This window comes from Pongo pygmaeus, chromosome 21 (assembly GCF_028885625.2).
Source record: "Pongo pygmaeus isolate AG05252 chromosome 21, NHGRI_mPonPyg2-v2.0_pri, whole genome shotgun sequence".
NCBI lineage: Eukaryota > Metazoa > Chordata > Mammalia > Primates > Hominidae > Pongo > Pongo pygmaeus.
Window position 1 is genome coordinate 12,685,143 of NC_072394.2, and position 22,067 is coordinate 12,707,209.

General features: G+C 43.2%; 1 protein-coding gene across 5 annotated transcripts; it reads left to right on the forward strand.

Moving 5' to 3' along the window:
- Position 1: 1 nt before the first annotated feature.
- MGME1 (mitochondrial genome maintenance exonuclease 1) lies at positions 2–21,532 on the forward strand. Of its 5 annotated transcripts, none has more exons than XM_054467000.2 (6): positions 114–250; positions 910–1,482; positions 3,812–3,856; positions 6,358–6,577; positions 18,583–18,715; positions 20,358–21,532. In XM_054467000.2, the coding sequence occupies exons 2-6, from the start codon at positions 969–971 to the stop codon at positions 20,517–20,519; spliced, it is 1,074 nt and encodes a 357-aa protein (XP_054322975.1). In that variant the 5' UTR covers positions 114–250; positions 910–968; the 3' UTR covers positions 20,520–21,532. The 5 variants fall into 5 exon arrangements, with proteins under 5 accessions (XP_054322978.1, XP_054322975.1, XP_054322983.1 ...); XM_054467001.2 differs by having other exon boundaries at positions 189–723; XM_054467003.2 differs by lacking the exon at positions 3,812–3,856 and having other exon boundaries at positions 2–250.
- The last annotated feature ends 535 nt before the right edge of the window (positions 21,533–22,067 follow it).

Below are 22,067 nucleotides of genomic sequence, written 5' to 3' on the forward strand. Positions count from 1 at the left end.
CGATTTGGAGGCTCCCGCGCTTCGGAGACGCCGGCCCTTCCGCTTGGAGAGGTACTCCTGGCCTCTAACTGTGCGCGTCGGTGGAGGCCGACAAGAGCCTCGGGTGGGGCGTGAGCGCCGCGAGGCATTCTGGACCTGCTTTGCCTTAGGCTGTGCCTAATTCGAAACCAAAGCGCGGGACGGATGAAAGTACGGGTCGCGAGAGGTTGTTCGCGCCTTGAGAGTTAAGCGAAGTGTGGTGGCTTCCAAGGTACCGACACTTGCCGTAGGCTGGGCTTTTATTTAAGTCGTCTTTTCTCTAATCCAGACTCCTGCCACAGGGGCCACCGCCGTCCTGGCCTCGCCAGGGGTCCGCACCCACGGCGGAGCGGGAGGCGCCTTTTTGCGGTCACAGTAATGAGACCTCAGCGCCGCCACCAGCTCTGACCGGCGAGCGACGGGACCCTCCAACCCGATTTCCACGTCTGTGCAACGGGTTCATTCTAGACCCACGGTAGAGGGTGTGAGGACCAAGTGAGAAGTATCTACACACAATACTTAGCAGAGAGCCTGGTGTCTAGAAATTAGTCGTTGTCTGTCACCTAGGACTGTGTGGCCGCCATGGGACGGGCTCCATCTTTGTGTTTTTCCGTGTCTCGCACACGCTTCCCTTCCTGGGCGTCACATTCCTGCATATTAGAGACTAGGACGTCTTGCCTCAAGCTGTCTGCTAATTCGCATTTAGTATGTATGAGTCCTTCGGGTATTGAGTCTTAATTTATTTATAAATTTTTTTTGGAGGCAGGGTCTCGCTCTGTCGACTTTCTTAAGAAAGGGCTCTGTCCAAACATGTCGAAAAAGTTCACAATTTTGATGTGCAATATCATTCTGATGCAGCTTTCGCTTTGATGGTTGTTTTCTCTCTAATAGGAATACAAACATAAAGGCCCTCGACCGTTGCAAATAGACTAAGGTGAAAACAAATCTGAATGAAGATGAAGTTACTTCAGACCATTTGCAGGCAGCTCAGGAGTTCAAAGGAGTTTTCTGTGGAATCAGCTGCCCTTGTGGCTTTCTCTACTTCCTCTTACTCATGTGGCCGGAAGAAAAAAGTGAACCCATATGAAGAAGTGGACCAAGAAAAATACTCTAATTTAGTTCAGTCTGTCTTGTCATCCAGAGGCGTCGCCCACACCCCGGGATCGGTGGAGGAAGATGCTTTGCTCTGTGGACCTGTGAGCAAGCATAAGCCGCCAAACCAAGGTGAGGACAGACGAGTGCCACAAAACTGGTTTCCTATCTTCAATCCAGAGAGAAGTGATAAACCAAATGCAAGTGATCCTTCAGTTCCTTTGAAAATCCCCTTGCAAAGGAATGTGATACCAAGTGTGACCCGAGTCCTTCAGCAGACCATGACAAAACAACAGGTTTTCTGGTTGGAGAGGTGGAAACAGCGGATGATTCTGGAACTGGGAGAAGATGGCTTTAAAGAATATACTTCAAGTAATTATCTCAATTCTGGTTCTATATGTTTTCTATAATAGAGAGCAACGGTGTCAAAAGAATGAGGTTTGGTTTTTTTAACTTACTAGCAAGGAACTCCCTTCAGATAGTAATTAACATTAAACAGCACTTTATGTGTATTAACTCACTTGATCCTCATGGTAGTCCTGTGAAGTATAGATACTGTTATCCATATTTTACAGATGAAACTAAAATAGATCAAATAATTTGACTAAATAATACATAAAATTCACTTGTTTTATGAGCTACCAACAGTATTAGAATTGCTTGTTTTCCTTGATTATGGAAAAAAGTCACCTGGTAACAGAATTCTAGTTGTTTGCTAGATAATTCCGTTTAGAATCCAGTAGGTACCCACTGCCCTCCTTATTAGTGTAAACTGACTTGTAAATTTAAAGATCCTGAAGCAGACCAGAACACATGACCTATATTTAGACCTTGGTAAACTGAGATAATCAGAGGTTCTTCATAAGGATCTGAGGATAAATACACTTTAACCTTCAACTTCTAATTTACTAACTTGGACAAGTGAGGAGAATAGCTTCCTTAAATTTAATATTCCATTCAAAAACAAAGACCATTTGCACTGGTGAATTAGCTAGTCCCGTAAATTATATAGGGGTCTTTTGTTAAAGGAAAGTTTCACATCCATCATTCCTTTACCCAAGCTTCCCAAAGTGCAGTACGTGTACTCTTAGTAGTACACAAACTCTTTCGTTTTTATTTTAAGAATAGTGTACTGACCCTTGCCGTAGCCTGGGCTTCTATTTAAGTCGTCTTTTCCCTAATCCAGACTCTTAAAACTATGTGTGTAACAAATTAAACATGTCACATGTTCTAAAGAAAAATACTAAGTATATATAGATGGTACTGGATATGTACCAAATGGTCAAGGCCTTTAGCTCCTTATAACATTCCTCAGCTGTGTGGGGCAAGGATTATATAGGCAAGAGCTAACTGCCTTCCTAAGATAGTTAATTAGTAGCAACCACCAAACTATTGTCTGCTTTCCAAGCAAGCAACATAAAAATCTTCTAATGGCATCTTACAGTTTTGTATTTCTACCACTAAAATTTAGAATTGATAGTTTTCTCATGAGAAGTTATTTTCCTTAAACCAGGAATGTCACATCTGAAATTACTAATAAAAAATGTATTATTAAAAGGCAGAAACCTGCTGGAACACGTGGGACCCCAGGGCCTGTAGCTCTTGGCACAAAGTAAGGAAGTGCACCAGAGAGGAATTTCTGTTTGGAATGTGAATGAGCCCCAATAGCCCAGGCAGAGAGAAGACTGGTTGTTGTTTTTTTTTTTCATAGAGTCAGCTTTGTTGATCTAGATTAGCACTCAGCTGTGTTTCTCAGTCAACTCAGTAGCAACATTAAGAAATGAGCAGAATCGCTTGCCCCCGCACCCTGCCCAGACTTGACCGCCGGGACCCAGGTGATTCTCCCATCTCAGCCTGCTGAGTAGCTGGGACCATAGGCGTGCACCACCATGCCTGGCTAATTTTTTTATTTTTTGTAGAGACAAGGGTCTCCCTATGTTGCCCAAGCTAGTCTCCAACTCCTGTCTTCAAGCAGTGCTCCCACCTTGGCCTCCCAAAATATTGAGATTACAGGTGTGACCCACTGCGCCCAGGCAGAATCACTCTTTTTAGAAAGTAAGTATTAGTAAGCAGTGGGTTCTGAAATAATATAAAGGGACAATTAGTGTCATGGTGAATAAAAGAAAAAGGGCTCACTAAATTGATTAACGGATCTGGAGGATACTGGATCCCAAACCCAAGAAGGTGGCACCCAAGAAGAATTACATTTTAAAAATTAAAAAGATTTTTTTAATGAAAAATATTGTATCAATAATTTCTACCCAGTCTTCTCAAAGGTGAGAGCATAGAAATGTGTCTGGCATTCTTCCAAATACTTGAGCAGTTTCCCAAGCATCAGTTCACCTTTTGAAGACTGGCAGGAATGAGAAAGTCTGACTTATTCTGATTTATATTTTGTGTATAAATACACACAAAGGGCTGGGGTTTAGGTTTTAATTTTTTTTTTTTTTTGCTATGCTGATTTAATCCTGAAGTATTAGCCATCCTGCCAGTTCCATCATGAGAATACTGGAGATGCATGAAGGTTTTTTTAGTGCACTTCATATATGAGGACTTGAAAACATTTCACTTTCATTACTTTGAGTGAATAAGCAGACTTGATGCTACATGCAGTGAATATTCTTGGATCATTTTTTATTTTTATAAATTGAATCATGTTGAATGTTCTGAGCCTTAGTGTCTAAAGGATCCTGTAATCTAGGTTTTCATGTTTGTGATCATGTGTATGTGAAGAACCTAGCCAGGGGTAAGTTTGCAGCGAGAAATGTATGGTCTATTGGCATGGCATTTGCTAAGTTTTTTTCTTCCTGTTTTTAACACGTGTTTGTCTTCTGCTTCATTAACCTAGTGTAGATGAATGCTACACTTCTTTTTCCTAGGCTTTAATTCCATCAGTCATAAATTTCTTGTAGGTCTTTCACGTCTTAATAATTCCAATTGAGCCAAGTAAATTTGGAGTAGAATAACTTAGTTCCTAAGTTGAATTTCATTTAACTCTCCAAATAATTTTTCAGAAGGGATTCCATTTTTTGCTAATGATAGAATTGACATTTCCAGCCAGGCATGGCGGCTCATGCCTGTAATCCTAGCACTTTGGGAGGCCAAAGCGGGTGGATCACTTGAGGTCAGGAGTTCAAAACCAGCCTGGCCAACATGGCGAAACCCCATCTCTACTAAAAATACAAAAAAATTAGCCAAGTGCAGCGATCACTTGTAATCCCAGCTACTAGGGAGGCTGAGGCAGGAGAATTGCTTGAACCTGGGAGGTGGAGATTGCAGTGAGCCGAGATCACACCACTGCACTCCAGCCTGGGAAAAAAAAAAGAATTGACATTTCCATCTTTGTAAAAAATAGTTGAAGGCCAAGTGCGGTGGCTCATGCCTGTAATCCCAGCACTTTGGGAGACCAATGTGGGAGGATTGCTTGAGGCCAGGTGTTTAAGACCAGCCTAGGCAACATGGAGAAATTGCATCTCTACAAAAAAAAAATTTTTTTGAATTAGCCAGGCGTGGTGGCACATGCCTGTAGAGGAAGCTGAGACAGGAGGATTGCTTAAGGCCAGGTGCTCGAGGTTACAGTGAGCAATGATCAAGCCAGTACACTCCATCCTGGGTGACAAGTAAGACCCTGTCTCAAAAAAAAAATCAAAAAACTTGACAAATGTAAAGTTGTTTTCCTCCTTTTCTGTGGGTCTCTCTGCAAGCATGTTCCAAGCACGTGTATTTCCTGCTCTGTTTCTCTGAGTATCTAATTGGTGATTTCCAAGATTGCTTCCTTTGCTCTACTGTGTGGTAAATTGGAAACATAGATTCTGATGCCAGGCTGCCTGTCCAGCTTTTTGCTTTGGGGCAAATTAACAGCACTGCCTAGTGGGATAGGCCTCATTCATTAAAATGGGGGTAACTTACGATCCTTATTTTGCTGGGTTGTTGGGTTTGAAAATTAAATAATGTTTTGAAAGCTCCAAGGCCATTGCTTAGCATAACAGTCCCCCCTCTTTCTCTCCTCTTACTAAGAAACAAGTGAATATATAATATTTCTTGTGTTTGTTGAGTCTATTTGTGTGTGTGTGTGTGTGTGTGTGTGTGTTTTGAGATAGAGTCTTGCTCTGTCACCCAGGCTGGAGTGCAGTGGCACGATCTTGGCTTACTGCAACCTCTGCCTCCCGGGTTCAAGCAGTTCTCCTGCCTCAGCCTCCAGAGTAGCTGGAATTACAGGCGTGCGCCACCACACCTGGCTAATTTTTGTATTTTAAGTAGAGACTGGGTTTCACCGTGTTGGCCAGGCTGGTCTTGAATTCCCGACCTCAGATAATCTGCCTGCCTCGGCCGCCCAAAGTACTGGGATTATAGGCATAAGCCACCATGCCCGGCCATGTTCCGTTTTTTAAAATGTGTATGAGGAAGGGGCTTACTGTGCAAGCACTTGGAGGCCAAGGAGCACTGAAAATGAGGAGAGAGTTCAAAAATAAAGTTAGATCCTGGGATACGCCAACAAATCCAGACACTACAGTTCTTTCAGAGAAACCTGGGGACGAAAAGTAAGGCTTTGACCTCTGAAAATGAACATACAGGAAAAATAGTGTGTCCTAATGTGTCCTAATGAAATTTCTCTAGTCTTCACATGTTATAAAATGTTAGGAAGAGGGAAAATGTATCCTCATTTTTGATCTTCAGTTTTGACTTTGGCCCAATTCTCCTAGAAGTACTTAATTTTAATTCATTTTATTGCCTAACGTCCTATTAATAATCCCATTGGTTTCAAAGTATATTCTTAGGTTTCACAAGAGGCTGAAATTTAGTTTTAGGGATTGTCACTTAAAAATAACTAATGTAATTTTTGGCCGGGCGCGGTGGCTCATGCCTGTAGTCCCAGCACTTTGGGAGGCCAAGGCTGGCAGATCACGAGGTCAGGAGTTCGAGACCAGCCTCACCAACATGGTGAAACCCCATCTCTACTAAAAATACAAAAATTAGCCAGGCACGGTGGTGGGCGCCTGTAATCCCAGCTACTTGGGAGGCTGAGGCAGGAGAATCGCTTGACCCCAGGAGGCAGAGGTTGCAGTGAGCCAATATCGCCCACTGCACTCCAGCCTGGGTGACAGAGGGAGACTTCATCTAAAAAAAAAAAAAGAAAAAAAAAGTCATTTTTAATTGTATTGTTTCAGAGCGTTTTAGAGTACTTGTTTTTTAGTGTTAGCTTTGTTTGTGTTTCCCCCCTCCCCTTTTCCCTGATTTTCTTTTCAGACGTCTTTTTACAAGGGAAACGGTTCCACGAAGCCTTGGAAAGCATACTTTCTCCCCAGGAAACCTTAAAAGAGAGAGATGAAAATCTCCTCAAGTCTGGTTACATCGAAAGTGTCCAGCATATTCTGAAAGATGTCAGTGGAGTGCGAGCTCTTGAAAGTGCTGTTCAACATGAAACCTTAAACTATATAGGTCTGCTGGACTGTGTGGCTGAGTATCAGTAAGTATGAGATTGGAGGTGAATTAATACAGGGTAGGACAGATGGTGCCTGTCAAAGGTGTGTCTGTAGGTACTGTAGCCTCTCTCTGTTTAATGTCCAAACCTTTGTGCTAGGTAAAAGAATTGGGTGGAGCGGGGTTGAGAACAGGTACAAGGAGAAGAGCCATGTAACCTTTGTCATCCAGTACTCCAAAATCAAATTGTTTGCTGGAGAAAGGTATACTCTTTGTTTGTTTGTTTTGTTTTGAGACGGAGTGTCACCCAGGCTGGAGTGCAGTGGCGCAATCTTGGCTCACTGCAACCTCCGTCTCCCAGGTTCAAACTCTCCCGCCTCAGCCTCCTGAGTAGCTGGGACTACAGGCATGCACCACCACACCTGGCTAATTTTTGTATTTTTAGTAGAGACAGGGTTTCACCATGTTGGCCAGGCTGGTCTCAAACTCTCAACCTCAAGTGATCCATCCACCTTGGTTTCCCAGAGTGCTGGGATTACAGGCATGAGCCACTGCGCCTGGCCGAGATTTTTCAATATCCCTAACATGGCCTGTTTGCCAGCCTGTCCTTCCCCTCCCCCAAAGCAAGGTACCTGCCATAAGATCCAATTTCATTCCTGCGTTTTCTTTCCTGTTTTCCTAAAGATAGCACCATGATCTGTTGGTTCTGAAAATCAACTCTCTTCTGGCTTCCAGGCAGTGCTTGACATGGATCAGACATCTGAACTTAATAAAGCTTCCCGTGGTTGTTTTGTTTTGTTTCGTTCTGTTTTTTTGAGACGGAGTTTTGCTCTTGTTGCCCAGGCTGGAGTGCAATGGTGCGATTTCAGCTCACTGCAACCTCCGTCTCCTGGGTTCAAGCTATTATCTTGCCTCAGCCTCCCGAGTAGCTGGGATTACAGGCATGCACCACCATGTGTGGCTAATTTTGTATTTTTAGTAGAGATGGGGTTTCTCCATGTTGGTCAGGCTGGTCTCGAACTTCTGACCTCAGGTGATCCGCCTGCCTCAGCCTCCCAAAGTGCTAGGATTGTAGGTGTGAGCCACCACGCCTGGTCCCCGTGATTTTTATATCGTAGCTGTCTTACTGTTTTACTCAGGTACTTCAGGTCCTGTTTTACTCGGGTCCAAGTGTTACAGGAAACGGGTCCTGATCCAGACCCCGAGAGGATTCTTAGATCTCGGGCAAGAAAGAATTTAGGGTGAAGCCAGGCACAGTGGCTCACGCCTGTAATCCCAGCACTTTGGGAGGCTGAGGTGGGCAGATCACCTGAGGTCAGCAGTTCGAGACCAGCCTAGCCAACATGGCAAAACTCCGTCTCTACTAAAAATACAAAAATTAGCCAGGCGCAGTGGTGTGCGCCTATAGTCCCAGCTACTCGGGAGGCTGAGGCAGGAGAATCACTTTAACCCAGGAGGCAGAAGTTGCAATGAACTGAGATGGCGCCACTGCACTCCAGCCTGAGCAACAGGCAAGACTCAGTCTCAAAAAAATAAAAGAAAGAAAAGAAAAAGCATTCAGGATGAGTCTGCAGTGCAAAGTAAAAGCAGGTTTATTAATAAAGTAAAGTAGTGAAAGTATAGCTACTCCATAGACAGAGCAGGGCGTTCCTGAAGGTAAGAAGAGGAACACTTCCACCCTAAGTACAGTGCTCATATATATAAGATAAAAAAAGATCTTGGGGAGATGTGCTCTGCTGCAAGGGTTTGTGATAAAGGATTAATTTTCTTAATTACTGTATTTTGCAAGAATCGATATTATCTTTAAAGCAAAAATAGGAATGCCTTCGTTCTCCAGATATCAGGGTATCTGGACACTCCCAAGTCTGGGTCTGTTTAGTAAACATTATTAATTTGTTCCCTTAACCTTAAGCATCTAGAGGCTAGGAATGCCTGACTTTCTGGGAATGCAGCCCAGCAAGGCCCAGCCTCATTTTCCTAGCCCTGACTCAAGATGGAGTTGCTCTAGTTCGAACGCCTCTGATACAAAGGTGGCTACAACCTGCAGGTACCCCTAATCCAAATAAGGCAAGGGAGCACTAAGAACAAGATAGAGAGAAAAATCTGTTCATGTAAACCTTGAAGCTCTAGTTAAAATTTAAGTTCAAAAGCTTGTCTATTCCACAGCCCAACACAAATTTGTAAACTCTTAAAACATTATGAGATTTTTTTGGGGTTATTTATTTATTTATTTTTAGTTCATCAGCTATTGTGTGGCCCAAGACAATTCTTCCATTGTGGGCCAGGAAGCTGAAAGAGTGGACACCCTTGATAGTCTGAAAACTGTTTAGACCACCTAATGGTTTTATTTTTATTTATTTTTGAGACGGAGTTTCACTCTTGTTGCCCAGGCTGGAGTGCAATGGCGTGATCTTGGCTCACTGCAACCTCCGCCTTCTGGGTTCAAGCGATTCTCCTGCCTCAGCCTCCCGAGTAGCTGGGATTGCAGGTGCACGCCACCACACCCAGCTAATTTTTGTGTTATTAGTAGAGATGGGGTTTCACCATGTTGGCCAGGCTGGTCTCGAACTGCTGACCTCAGGTGACCTACCCACCTCAGCCTCCCAAAGTGCTGGGATTACAAACATGAGCCACCGCGCCTGGCCTAGACCACCTAATGGTTTTATAGCACAACTGCGTCATATCTGAGAAGAGCCCCTGTATACCAAGAGATTTAATAGACTTTGGCTGCCCTTTAGATAAACCAAGGAAGCCATACAGTCCCCTCCACCCAAGGCCTACAAGAAGTTCCTGACACCCAATGGTTGTCATAGAGATGATAAAATATGTCCATAGCACTGTTGTTTGTTTTTTGTTTTTTAAGTCAGCATCAACATTAGTAATATGAACATTTTTGAAACTAAGGTTTTTTTGTTTTTTGTTTTTGTTTTTTTTTTGTTTTTGAGACAGAGTCTTGCTCTGTCACCCAGACTGGAGTGTGGTGGCCCAATCTCAGTTCACTGCAACCTCCGCCTACTGGGTTCAAGCAATTCTATGTCAGCCTCCCCAAGTGGCTAGGACTACAGGCACCTGCCACCACGCCTGGCTAATTTTTTGTGTTTTTAGTAGAGATGGGGTTTCGACATGTTGCCCAGGCTGGTCTCGAGCTCTGGGCCTTGAGTGATCTGCCCGCCTCGGCCTCCCAAAGTGCTGGGATTACAAGTGTGAGCCACCGCACCCAGCCTAGAATTTGTTTTTTTTAAGACACGGTTTTGCTCAGTTGCCCAAGCTGGAGTGCGGTGGCATGATCTCGGCTCACTGCAGCGTCCACCTCGCAGGCCCAAGCGATCCTGCCACCTCAGCCTCCTGAGTAGTTGGGACCACAGATGTGAACAACCACGCCCAGCTAATTTTTTTGTATGTTTTGTAGAGATGGGGTTTTGCCATGTTGCTCAGGCTGATCTAGAATTCCTGAACTCAAGCAAGCTACCTGTCTCCGTCTCCCAAAGTGCTGGGATTTACAGGTGTGAGGCACCACGCCCAGCTAAGAATTTTTTATTTTTATTATTTTTTAAATTTTATTTATTTATCTTTTTGAGACAAGAGTCTTGCTCTGTCACCCAGGCTGGAGTGCAGTGGCGCGATCTCGGCTCATTGCACGCCCCACCTCTCGGGTTCACGCCATTCTCCTACCTCAGCCTCCCCAGCAGCTGGGACTACAGGCGCATGCCACCACGCCTGGCTAATTTTTTTTTTGTATTTTTAGTAGAGACAGGGTTTCACCGTGTTAGCCACGATGGTCTCGATCTCCTGACCTCGTGATCTGCCCACCTCGGCCTCCCAAAGTGCTGGGATTACAGGTGTGAGCCACCGCACCAGGCCTAAGAATTTTTTATTTTATTTTTTTGAGACAGTCTCTCACTGTCACCCATGCTGGAGTGCAGTGATGCATTCAGGGCTCACTGCAGTCTCTAACTTCCCAGGCTCAGGCTGTCCTTCCACCTCAGCTTCCCAAGTAGCTGGGACTACAGGGATGCACCACCACACCCAACTAATTTTTCTATTTTTTGTAGATGTGGGGTCTCACCATTTTGCTAAGGCTGGTCTTGAACTCCTGGGCTCAAGTGATCCGCCACCTCAGCCTCTCAAAGTGTTGGAATTACAAACGTGAGCCACTACGCCTGGCCGATTTTGTTTGTTTTTGAGAAGGAGTTTTGCTGTTGTCTCCCAGGCTGGAGTACAATGGTGAGATCTTGGCTCACTACAACCTCCGCTTCCCTGGTTCAAGTGATTCTCCTGCCTCAGCCTCTCTAGTAGCTGGGATTACAGGCACCTGCTACCATACCCAGCTCATTTTTGTATTTTTCATAGAGACGGGGTTTCACCATGTTGGCCAGGCTGGTCTTGAGCTCCTGACCTCAGGTGATCTGCCCGCCTCGGCCTCCCGAAGTGCTGGGATGACAGGTGTGAACTACTGTGCCCGGCCCCGCTGAATTTTTAATGGGTAATATGCTATTAAGAGTAACTCCCCACACCCACTCTGTATTGAACCTCTGTTGAAAAAGTTCCTGTGTTCCTGAGATATTATATGACCATATGTACAATCATTTGTCCCCACACTCATTTTTTAACACAAGATGGTATATACCCTGCTTTTTTCCACTTAAAAAAATTATTTAAAAAAAAAATCAGGCTGGGCGCGGTGGCTCACACCTGTAATCCCAGCACTTTGGGAGGCCAAGGCAGGCAGATCACGAGGTCAGAAGATCGAGACCATCCTGGCTAACACGGTGAAACCCTGTCTCTACTGAAAATACAAAAAATTAGCTGGGCGTGGTGGCTGGCGCCTGTAGCTACTCGGGAGGCTGAGGCAGGAGAATGGTGTGAACCCGGGAGGCGGAGCTTGCAGTGAGCCGAGATCACGCCACTGCACTCTAGCATGGAAGACAGAGCAAGACTCCCTCTCCAAAAAAAAAAAAAAAAACTTTCATTAGTTTACATAGATCTGTAAAATTGTTTTCTCATGTAATAATTTTCCACCACCCACAATTAACACTTAACACTGTTGCATTTGCTTTAAACTTTTTTTTCCTTATCCATGTGATTACATGGAGATCTTTTTTTTAAAGAAATATAACATTACAGATGAACCCCAAATTCTGTTGAACCACCCATGGCCAAAGGCGATCACTGTTTTAAGTTTGGCACTACCTTCTTCTAGTCTGCCTTCTATGCTCTTTTTTGTTCTTTTCCTTTTTTAATGACCAATGATCTGTGACACAGCATCAGGACAACCTAAGAATATGTGCCCTCTATACTCTTAGCACACACATAATGCTATGTATAATACACATGCATAGGCAGCACTTATGTATGATTTCATGCAGAACTGTTGAGAGTCATAATATACAGACATCTCTAGATACATGGTATCACAAAGCTAGTAAGATATTGGGCTTAGGAGCCAGCTGCTTGAGTTTGGATTCTGGCTTGGCTTTTCATCTTAACCTCAGATTAATTACTTAGTCGCTCTCTATCTCAATTTATTCATCTTTAAGATAAGACAAATGGTAGTACCTACCTCGTAGGGTTGTTATAAAATGAGATATTCCCTGAACAGTGCTTAATGCATACTATATATTCGGTAGATGTTACATTATTATTTTGATCTACTTTTTTTCTTTTTTTACTTTTTTATAGAAATAATTCTTGCTGTGTTGCCCAGACTAATCTAGAACTGGGAAGGAAGTATGATCCTCCCACCTCAGCCTCCCAAAGTGCTGAGATTACAGGTGTGAGCCACCTTGCCCAACCTACTACTCTCTTTTGTGTGTGTGTATGTGTGTGTGTGTATGTGTGTGTCAGAGTCTCACTCTATTGCCCAGGCTGGAGTGCAGTGGCACAGTCTGGACTCACTATAACCTCTGCCTCCCGGGTTCCAGCAATTCTCCTGCCTCGCCCTCCTGAGTAGCTTGGATTACAGGTGCCTGGCTAATTTTTTTTGTATTTTTAATAGAGACAGGGTTTTGTCATGTTGGCCAGACTGGTTTCGAACTCCTGACCTAAGGTGATCCACCCATCTCAGCCTCCCAAAGTGCTGGGATTACAGACTTGAGCCACCGCACCCGGCCCTACTTCTCTCTTAACTCGTTTTTTATATTCTTTTGTATGAATGAGCCTTATCCATTTCCCTATTGGGAACATTCAGATTATTTCTAGTTTTCCACAATTACAAACAGTGCTGCAGCAAATGTGCCTCTTTGTATATTACAGAGCTGTTCTAGGCAGATGCACAGATTCATTTGTTTATTTTTTTTTTCTTGAGACGGAGTTTCACCCTTGTTGCCCAGGCTGGAGTGAAGTGGTGTGGGCCACTGCAACTTCCACCTCCTGGGTTCAAGCGATTCTCCTGTCTTGTACTCCCAAGTAGCTGAGATTACAGGCATGTGCCAGCACGCCCAGCTAATTTTTTATTTTTAGTAGAGACAGGGTTTCACCATGTTGGCCAGGTTGGTCTCGAACTCCTGACCTCAGGTAATCCACCCACCTCAGCCTCCCAAAGTGCTGAGATTACAGGCATGAGCCACCACGCCTGGCCTGTTTGTTTTAGACTTGTGATATATGCAGTTACAATACATTTAGTTGGTCTGAAGTAGACCTGGACAAGACTACTTCTTAAATCTCCCAGGCACTTGTCACTTCACTTGTACTCAGGATATCAAGCCATTGCTATCCTATACTTTAGGAAGGTTGCTGGGTCAAGGGTATGCATTTTAAATTACCAAGAATATGAGTGAATACATTTAACAATACAGTGTTAGTAATTTTGATAACATTGTATTTTTAATTTGCATTTCACATAAGCGAGACTGAGCATCTTTTCATTTAAGAGCTATTTGTGAACTGTTACTGTACTTTTAATTTGGGTTTACGCTACTATGATGTTAAAAAATGTTTTTGACTGACAATAATTGTATGTATTTATGGGCTACAATATATTTTGATATATGTATACCTAATGGAAAGATTAAATAAGCTAATTATCATATCCATCACTTCACCTATTTATCATTTTTTGGTGGTGAGAACCCTTAAAATCTACTCTTTTAGCAGCTTTTAAATATACCATGCGTTATTAACTATGGTCACCATGCTGTGCAACAGATCACTAAAATTTATTCTTCTGACCTAACCGAAACCTCGTACCCTGGGATCAGCATCTCCCCTTTCCCCTTCCCCACTCTCCATCCCTATCCTCTTGTAATCACCATTCTACTCTCTCTATTTCTGAGTTCGACTTTTTTAGATTCCACATATAAATGAAATCATGCAGTATGTGTCCTTTTGTGCCTGGCTTATCTCACTCAGCAAAATGTTCACCATGTTCACCCATGTCACAAATGACAGAATTTCCTTCTTTTTAAAGGCTATGTAGTGTTCTATTGTGTGTGTGTATATATATATTGTGTATATATATATAGTGTGTATATATATAGTATATATGTATATATATATTGCATATATAGTATATATATATTGCATATATATATCCACATTTTCTTTATCCATTTTATCCATAGATGGACACTTAGGTTGTTTCCACATCTTGGCGCTTGTGAATAATGCTGCAGTGAACCTGGGATTGCAGGTGTCTCTTCAACATACTGATTTTAATTCATTTGGCTGTATATCCAAAAGTAGGATTCCTGCATCGTATAGTAGTTCTGGTTTTAGTTTTTAGATGTTTTAGTTTTCTGAGGAACCTCCATGATGTTTTCTCAAATGGCTATACTAATTTACATGCCCACCAACAGTTTATCAGGGTTCTCTTTTCTGCAGTCCTCACCAACAGTTACCTTTTGTCTTTTTGATAATAGCCATTCTAACAGGCATGAGGTAATAATAGCTCAGTGTGATTTTGATTTGCCTTTCACTAATGATTAGAGATGTTGAGCATTTTTTTATCTATCTGTTGTTCATTCATGTCTTCTTTTAAAGAAATATTCATTGAGCTCCTTTGCCCATTTTTTAATCAAGTTATTTATAGGGTACAATTTCATTCTTATGCAAGTCGATACCCAGTTTTCCTAACACAATTGACGAGACATTCCCCACTGTTCATTCTTGGTACCTTTATTGAAAATCAATTGACTGTAAATTCATGGTTTTGTTTCTGGGCTATCTTTCCTGTTCCATTGGTTTAAGGTGTCTGCTTTTATGCTATTATCATGCTGTTTGATTATAACAGCTTTAGTTTATACAGCCATGTTCCACATAACAGTATCTCAGTCAACGACAGACTGCATGTAAACAGTGGTCCCATAAGATTATAATGGAGCTGAGAAACTCCTATCATCTAGTGATGTTATGTTATAGTGCAACATGCTACTCGTGTTCGTGGTTATGCTGGTATAAACTAACCTCCTATTCAGTCATATAAAAACAGCACATACCATTATGTACACTACGGTATATAATTGATAATGGTAATAAACAACTATTACTGGCTTATGTATTTACTATGATTCTGACCCTGTGTAGGCCTAGGCTAACGTGTACGTTTGTGTCTTAGTTTTTAACAAAGGTTTAAAGGGTAAAAAATAATTTTAATAATAGAAAAAGCATGTAGAATAAAGATACCAAAAAAGAGGCTGGGGCATGGTGGCTCACACCTGTAATTGCAGCACTTTGGGAAACCGAGACAGGTGGACCACTTGAGGTCAGGAGTTCGAGACCAGCCTAGGCAACATGGTGAAACTCCGTCTTTGCTAAAAATGCAAAAAATTACCCGGGTGTGGTGGCACGTGCCTGTAATCCCAGCTAGTCAGGAGGCTGAGGTAGGAAGATTGCTTGAACCCGGGAGGCGGAGGTTGCAGTGAGCCAAGGTTGCGCCACTGCACTCCAGCCTGGGTGACAGAGCAAGACTTTGTCTCAAAAAAAGGAAAAGGAAAATATTTCTGTATAGTTGTACGATGTGTTTGTTTTAAGTTAAGTATTATTACAAGAGTCAATGAATTAAAGAAGTGGCTGGGCATGGTGGCTCACGCCTGTAATCCCAGCACTTTGGGAGGCCAAGGTGGGTGGATCACCTGAGGTCAGGGGTTTGAAACCAGCCTGGCCAACATGGTGAAACCCCATCTCTGCTAAAAATACAAAATTAGCCAGGCGTGGTGGTGCATGCCTGTAATCCCAGCTATTTGGGAGGCTGAGGCAGGAGAATCGCTTGAACCTGGGAGGTGGAGGTTGCAGTGAGCCAAAATTGTGCCGTTGCACTCCAGCCTGGGCAACAAGAGCGAAACACCGTCTCAAAATAATTAATTAATTAAAGAAGTTTATACAGTAAAAAAGTTACAGTAAGCTAAAGTTAATGTATTATTGAAGAAAGAAAAACGTTTTTTATAAATTTAGTGTAGCGTAAGTGTACAGTGTTTATAAAGTCTATAGTAGTATACAGTAATGTCCCAGGCCCTCACATTCACTCACCACTCACTCACTCACTCAGTCACCCAGAGCAACTTCTAGTCCTGCAAGCTGCATTCATGGTAGGTGCCCTATACAAGTATACCATTTTTTATCTTTTATACCATATTTTTACTGTACCTTTTCTGTATTTAGATGCACTAATGCTTACCATTGTGTTACAGTTGCCAGCAGTATTCAGTATGATAACATGCTGTACAGGTTTGTAGCCTAGGAGCAAAGGTCTGGGTGTGTAGTAGGCTATCCTACCTAGGTTTGTGTAATATACTCTGTTTGCACAATGACAAAATCGCCTAACCACACATTTCTCAGGACATATCCCTGTCATTAAGCTACACATGACTGTACTTTGAAATCAGGCAATGTGATGCCTCCGACTTCATTCTTTTCACTCAAGATTGCTTTGGCTATTCGGAGTCTTTTGTGGTTCCATGTGAATTTTAGGATTTTTTTTTTTTCTATTTCTGTGAAAAATGATGTTGGAATTTTTTTTTTTTTTCTTTTTGAGACAGAGTTTCACCCTTGTCGCCCAGGCTGCAGTACAATGGCACAGTCTCAGCTCACTGCAACCTCTGCCTCCCAGGTTCAAACAATTCTCCTGCCTCAGCCTCCTGAGTAGCTGGGATTACAGGTGCACACCACCACATCTGGCTAATTTTTGTATTTTTAGTAGAGACGAGGTTTCACCATGTTGGCCAGGCTGGTCTGGAACTCCTGACCTCAGATGATCTGCCCACCTTGGCCTCCCAAAGTGCTGGGATTACAGGTGTAAGCCACCGTGCCCGGCAGAATTTTTTTTTTTTTTTCTGAGACAGGGTCTGGCTTTGTTACCCACGCTGTTGTGCAGTGGTGCAATCTCGGCTCACTGCAAACTCCACCTCCTTGGCTCAGCCTCCTGAGTAGCTGGGACAACAGGCTCCAGCCACAACACCTGGCTGATTTTTTGGTATTTTTTGTAGAGACAGGGTTTCACCATGTTGCCCAGGCTGGTCTCGGGCTCCTGAGCTCAAGCAATCCGCCTGTCCTGGCCTCCCAAAGTGTTGGGGATTACAGGTGTGAGCCACCACACCCGGCCTGCCATTGGAATTTTGAAAAAGATTGCATGGAACTCATAGATTGCTTTGGATAGTATGGACATTTTAACAATATTAATTCTTCCAGTCCATAAACAGAGGATATCTTACCATTTATTTGTATCATTTTCAGTTTCTTTCATCAATATTTTATAGTTTTCAGAATGCTATTAAGGTTTTTTTTTTGTTTTTTTTTTTTACATTAAGTTCTACAATTACAGTACATTGCTGCAAACAGTGTTCTGTGGCAGAAATATAGCATGGTGGCTCACACCTGTAATCCCAGCAGTTGGGGAGGCCAAGGCGGGTGGATCACTTGAGGTCAGGAGTTGAAACCAGCCTGGTCAATATGGCGAAACCTCATCTCTACTAAAAATACAAAAATTAGCTGGGCAAGGTGGCGCGCACATGTAATGCCAGCTACTCAGGAGGCTGAGGCAGAAGAATCGCTAGAATCCAGGAGGCGGAGGTTGTAGTAAGCCAAGATTATACCACTGCACTCCAGCCTGAGTGAGACTCCCATCTAAAAAAAGAAAAAAGAACCAGGAATGGCATCCTAGAGTTACTGGGGCCCTTTTCTCAACTACACAGATTGTCAAACTTGGCAATATTACAAACAATTATAAAGACAATAAAATTATCTCTAAACCTACACTGTCCAGTAGAGTAGCCACTAACCCCTATAGCTATTGAGCATTTGAATGTGGTCAGGCCAAACTAAGGTGTGCTGTAACAATATACAAACTACATTTCAATGACTTTGTACAAAAAAGAATGTAAAATATCCCTATAATAAAAAAGACTGTAAAATATCCCATTAATCATTTGTTAGTTGATTACATGTTGAAATGATATTTTGGATATGTTGGGTTAAGTAAAATGTTAAAATTTCAGCTGTATTTTTTTTTTTCTTTTCTGATGTGGCTACTAGAAAATTTAAAATGACACATGGCTCACATTGTATTTCTTTTAGCCAGTGCTGCTCTAGACTGAGTTTGCATGAGGTGTAACTCTGTCTAGAGCTATAGTAACATGTAAGTAATATACATGCTTTGTACAAAATCTCCCTATAAACTGCTGATTTTGAAATTGAAGTCATGAAAGACAGATTGAACCAATAGAGTCCTTTGAGAGTCACCAGTTATTGGTCCACTCTCTGTATCCTTTTGATATTTGCATTTGGCAAGTATAAACCCCACCAGGATAGGGGATGGGGGGAGGAATCCACTGGTTATTTGATGCAAAAAAAAAAAAAAGAGAGAGAAAAGTGGTGGGGTGCACTTATAGTCCCAGCTACTTGGGAGGCTGAGGTGGGAGGATCACTTGAGCCCAGGAGTATGCGTCTAGCCTGGGCAACATGTGAAACCCCATCTCTTTTTTAAAAAAGGAAAAAAATGGTGAATAGGAGCAATAATCATTGGCTGACAAGTGACAAACTATACATAAGAGAACTGTTAACCTAGTAGAGATTTTCAGTGTGATCTATTACCTACAAAGTCTTCCTGTGATTTCTCTTTAGGGGCAAGCTGTGTGTGATTGATTGGAAGACATCAGAGAAACCAAAGCCTTTTATTCAAAGTACATTTGACAACCCACTGCAAGTTGTGGCATACATGGGTGCCATGAACCATGACACCAACTACAGCTTTCAGGTCAGGACACTGAGCCTCTACTTAAAGCTTTGCTCAATGCTTACTTAAAACTATAACTCCGGGCCGGGCGCAGTGGCTCACGCCTGTAATCCCAGCACTTTGGGAGGCCGAGGCCGGTGGATCACTTGAGGTCAGGAGTTCGAGATCAGCCTGGCCAATATGGTGAAACCCCGTCTTTACCAAAAATACAAAAACTAGCTGGGCATGGTGGCTCATGCCTATAATCCCAGCTATTCTAGTAGCTGAGGCAGGAGAATTGCTTGAACCCGGGAGATGAAGGTTGTAGTAAGCCAAGATTGTGCCACTACACTCCAGCCTGGGCAAGAGAGTGAGACTCCATCTCAAATCTGTCTAAAAAAACAACAAAAAAAAACACTTCGCGGTCAGGGGAGTAGGAGGAGAAAAATTGTAAAAAAAGAAAAAAAAAGTTAGAAAATAGAACTCCTTGAGATTTTTCCTTTTTTAATCTCTATTTTTATCCCATTGCTTAATGTCTTCCTTGTTCCTCTCCCACTTAAAAAAGCACTTTTTGGCGGGGCACAGTGGCTCACGCCCTTTGGGAAGCCAAGGCAGGCAGATTGCTTGATATCAGGAGTTCGAGTCCAGCCTGGGCAACATAGTGAAACCCTGTATCTACAAAAAAAATACAAAAATTAGCTGGACATGGTGGCTTGCACTTACGGTGCCAGCTACTTGGGAGGCTGAGGTGGGAGGATTGCCTGAGCCCAGGAAGTGGAGGTTCCAGTGAGCCGAGATTGTACCACTGCACTCTAGCCTGGCCGACAGAGCAAAACCCTGTCTCAAAAATAAATAAATAGGCCAGGCGCAGTGGCTCAAGCCTATAATCCCAGCACTTTGGGAGGCCGAGGTGGGCAGATCCCCTGATGTCAGGAGTTCAAGACCAGCTTGGCTGACATGGCGAAACCCCGTCTCTACTAAAAATACAAAAATTAACTGGGCGTGGTGGTGTGTGCCTCTAGTCCCAGCTACCTGGGAGGCTGAGGCAGGAGAATTGCTTGAACCCAGGAGGTAGAGGTTGCGGTGAGCCAAGGTTGTGCCACTGCGCTCCGGCCTGGGCAACAGAGCAAGACTGTGTCTCTCCAAATAAATAAATAAATAAATGGCACTGTTTGGCCAGGTGTGGTGGTTCATGCCTGTAATCCCAGCACTTTGAAGGAGGCCGAGGTGGGCAGATTGCTTGAGCCCAGGAGTTCAAGACCAGCCTGGGCAACGTGACAAAACCCCATCACTACTAAAAATAGAAAAATCAGCCGGAAGTGGTGCCCACCTCAGCTCGAGGATGCGGTGAGCTGAGATTGTGCCACTGCACTCCAGCCTGGACGATGGGATTGGGATCCTGTCTCTAAAAAGAAAAAAAAAAGCACTTTTCCACCCTCTTCTTGGGCCTTTTTTTTTTTTTTTAATGGCTCTGTAATGATCACAGCCCAGTCTTCAATGTTTTATCTGTCATCTTTGTGTTCTTGTGTCCTGGTGCAGTCTTTGATCAACCCACCTTAGAAACTGAGTTAGGAGATACCCTGTAGATTGTTTTATACTGAGTTTGCCCTGGAGTAAGAGGGAAATGAACCTAAACTCTGGACCTACTGTAGTGAAACGAGAATTGCCCTGTGTTTCTTCCTAGGTTCAATGTGGCTTAATTGTGGTGGCCTACAAAGATGGATCACCTGCCCACCCACATTTCATGGATGCGGAGCTCTGTTCCCAGTACTGGGCCAAGTGGCTTCTTCGACTAGAAGAATATACGGAAAAGAAAAAGAACCAGAATATTCAGAAACCAGAATAGGGAACAGGATGCTATTTGGGAACATTCAGCACCTTCTCACAGTTTGGGAACATATATTGCCGTTTACTCCAGTGTAAAAATGAGGTGCCACTGGATCTGAGTGCTACACAAACACAAGTAGAAGTATTAATTTGTTGAAATGTGTTGTTACCAAAAAGACTGAAAAGTCCCAAAGTCTAGATATAAAGAGCTAGACTTCGGCATGCGAAATCCCAGCTATGCTACCTCTTATTTACTTGAAAGGAGGACATGCAGGATGGGCAGTCATGCTGGTGACTCTTGGACTCCCTTGAGGGACTTTTTTTTGGGGGCGGGGGGTCCCAGGCAGGATGCCCATTCTTTGAGCTGAGATTGGAAGGCAGTGAGGCTGAGGGTGCCAAGATTTCCCCAGGGTTCACCCAAAGAGGAAGGGGCTACACGCCCCCAGCAATGTGCAGGGAGGACACATCAGCCCACTACCGCTGCCAACACCAATGCCTAAAACTTGTTTCATACATTGGGGTTTTCTATATATTTCAGTTGGGAAAAGCTTACATTTAACCTTTTGAAAAAATAAATACGTGATTAGCCTCAACTAAACATTGCTGACTATAAAGACAGAGTATATTCACCATGTCGCTGGCAATATGCCATTGCGTAACACCAGATAACTCCCAGAAGTAGCCAGAGGCCAGTTTGAACATCACAATTGTAAGTGTTTTAGTAGCTATTTCTGGCATGAGTCAAGGGATCATTTAGATAGAGTCAATTATTGTTTGTGGAGTTTTTCAGCTATAGGGGAGGGGAACTGTTAAAATCCATTTGTTTCTATTCAATAGGTAATAAAAATTAGTTGTCCCTGGGTTTGGGAAACTTAAATGCCCATTACAGCCCTGGGGAAGGGTTTTCTTTCTTATGGAGTGAGTCTGTTAGCATTTAAGTTATAGTTGCTGCCTTAAAATAGTAGCCTGCTACAGTGACTTCTTTGGGTAGCCATTTTCATAAGAAATAAAATACAAGATATGAGTAATGAAGCTTTGGTTTTGTTTACTTTGTGTGTTTATAATAGGATAATTTTATAAACCTGGAAATTGTTTGCACTTCATTTATAATTCAGAATTTTACCACCAGCCCAGTAGCTTTGGTGAGAGTTCTATGTAAGTGCATAAAAGAAAGCATCCTCGGCTGGGCACAGTGGCTCACACCTGTAATCCCAGCACTTTGGGAGGCTGAGGCGGTCAGATCACAAGGTCAGGAGATCGAGACCATCCTGGCTAACACAGTGAAACCCCGTCTCTACTAAAAAATACAAAAAATTAGCCAGGCGTCGTGGAGGGCGCCTGTAGTCCCCGCTACTCGGGAGGCTGAGGCAGGAGAATGGCGTGAACCCGGGAGGCGGAGCTTGCAGTGAGCTGAGATCGCGCCACTGCACTCCAACCTGGGCTACAGAGCAAGACTCCGTCTCCAAAAAAAAAAAAAAAAAAAAAAAGCGTCCTCACTATACACTTCTGCACTCATGTGGGTTTTTCTCAAGCTGCAGATACATATTTCTGTAGCCTGTAATTTCCA

Excerpts from the sequence above, each read along its gene's own strand:
- MGME1 (XM_054467000.2), top strand. The coding sequence starts at position 969 with ATGAAGATGAAGTTACTTCAGACCATTTGCAGGCAGCTCAGGAGTTCA. Across the intron at positions 3,857-6,357 it reads TGTGAAGAACCTAGCCAGGG|ACGTCTTTTTACAAGGGAAA; the intron begins GTAAGTTTGCAG and ends TTTTCTTTTCAG. Across the intron at positions 18,716-20,357 it reads ACACCAACTACAGCTTTCAG|GTTCAATGTGGCTTAATTGT; the intron begins GTCAGGACACTG and ends GTTTCTTCCTAG.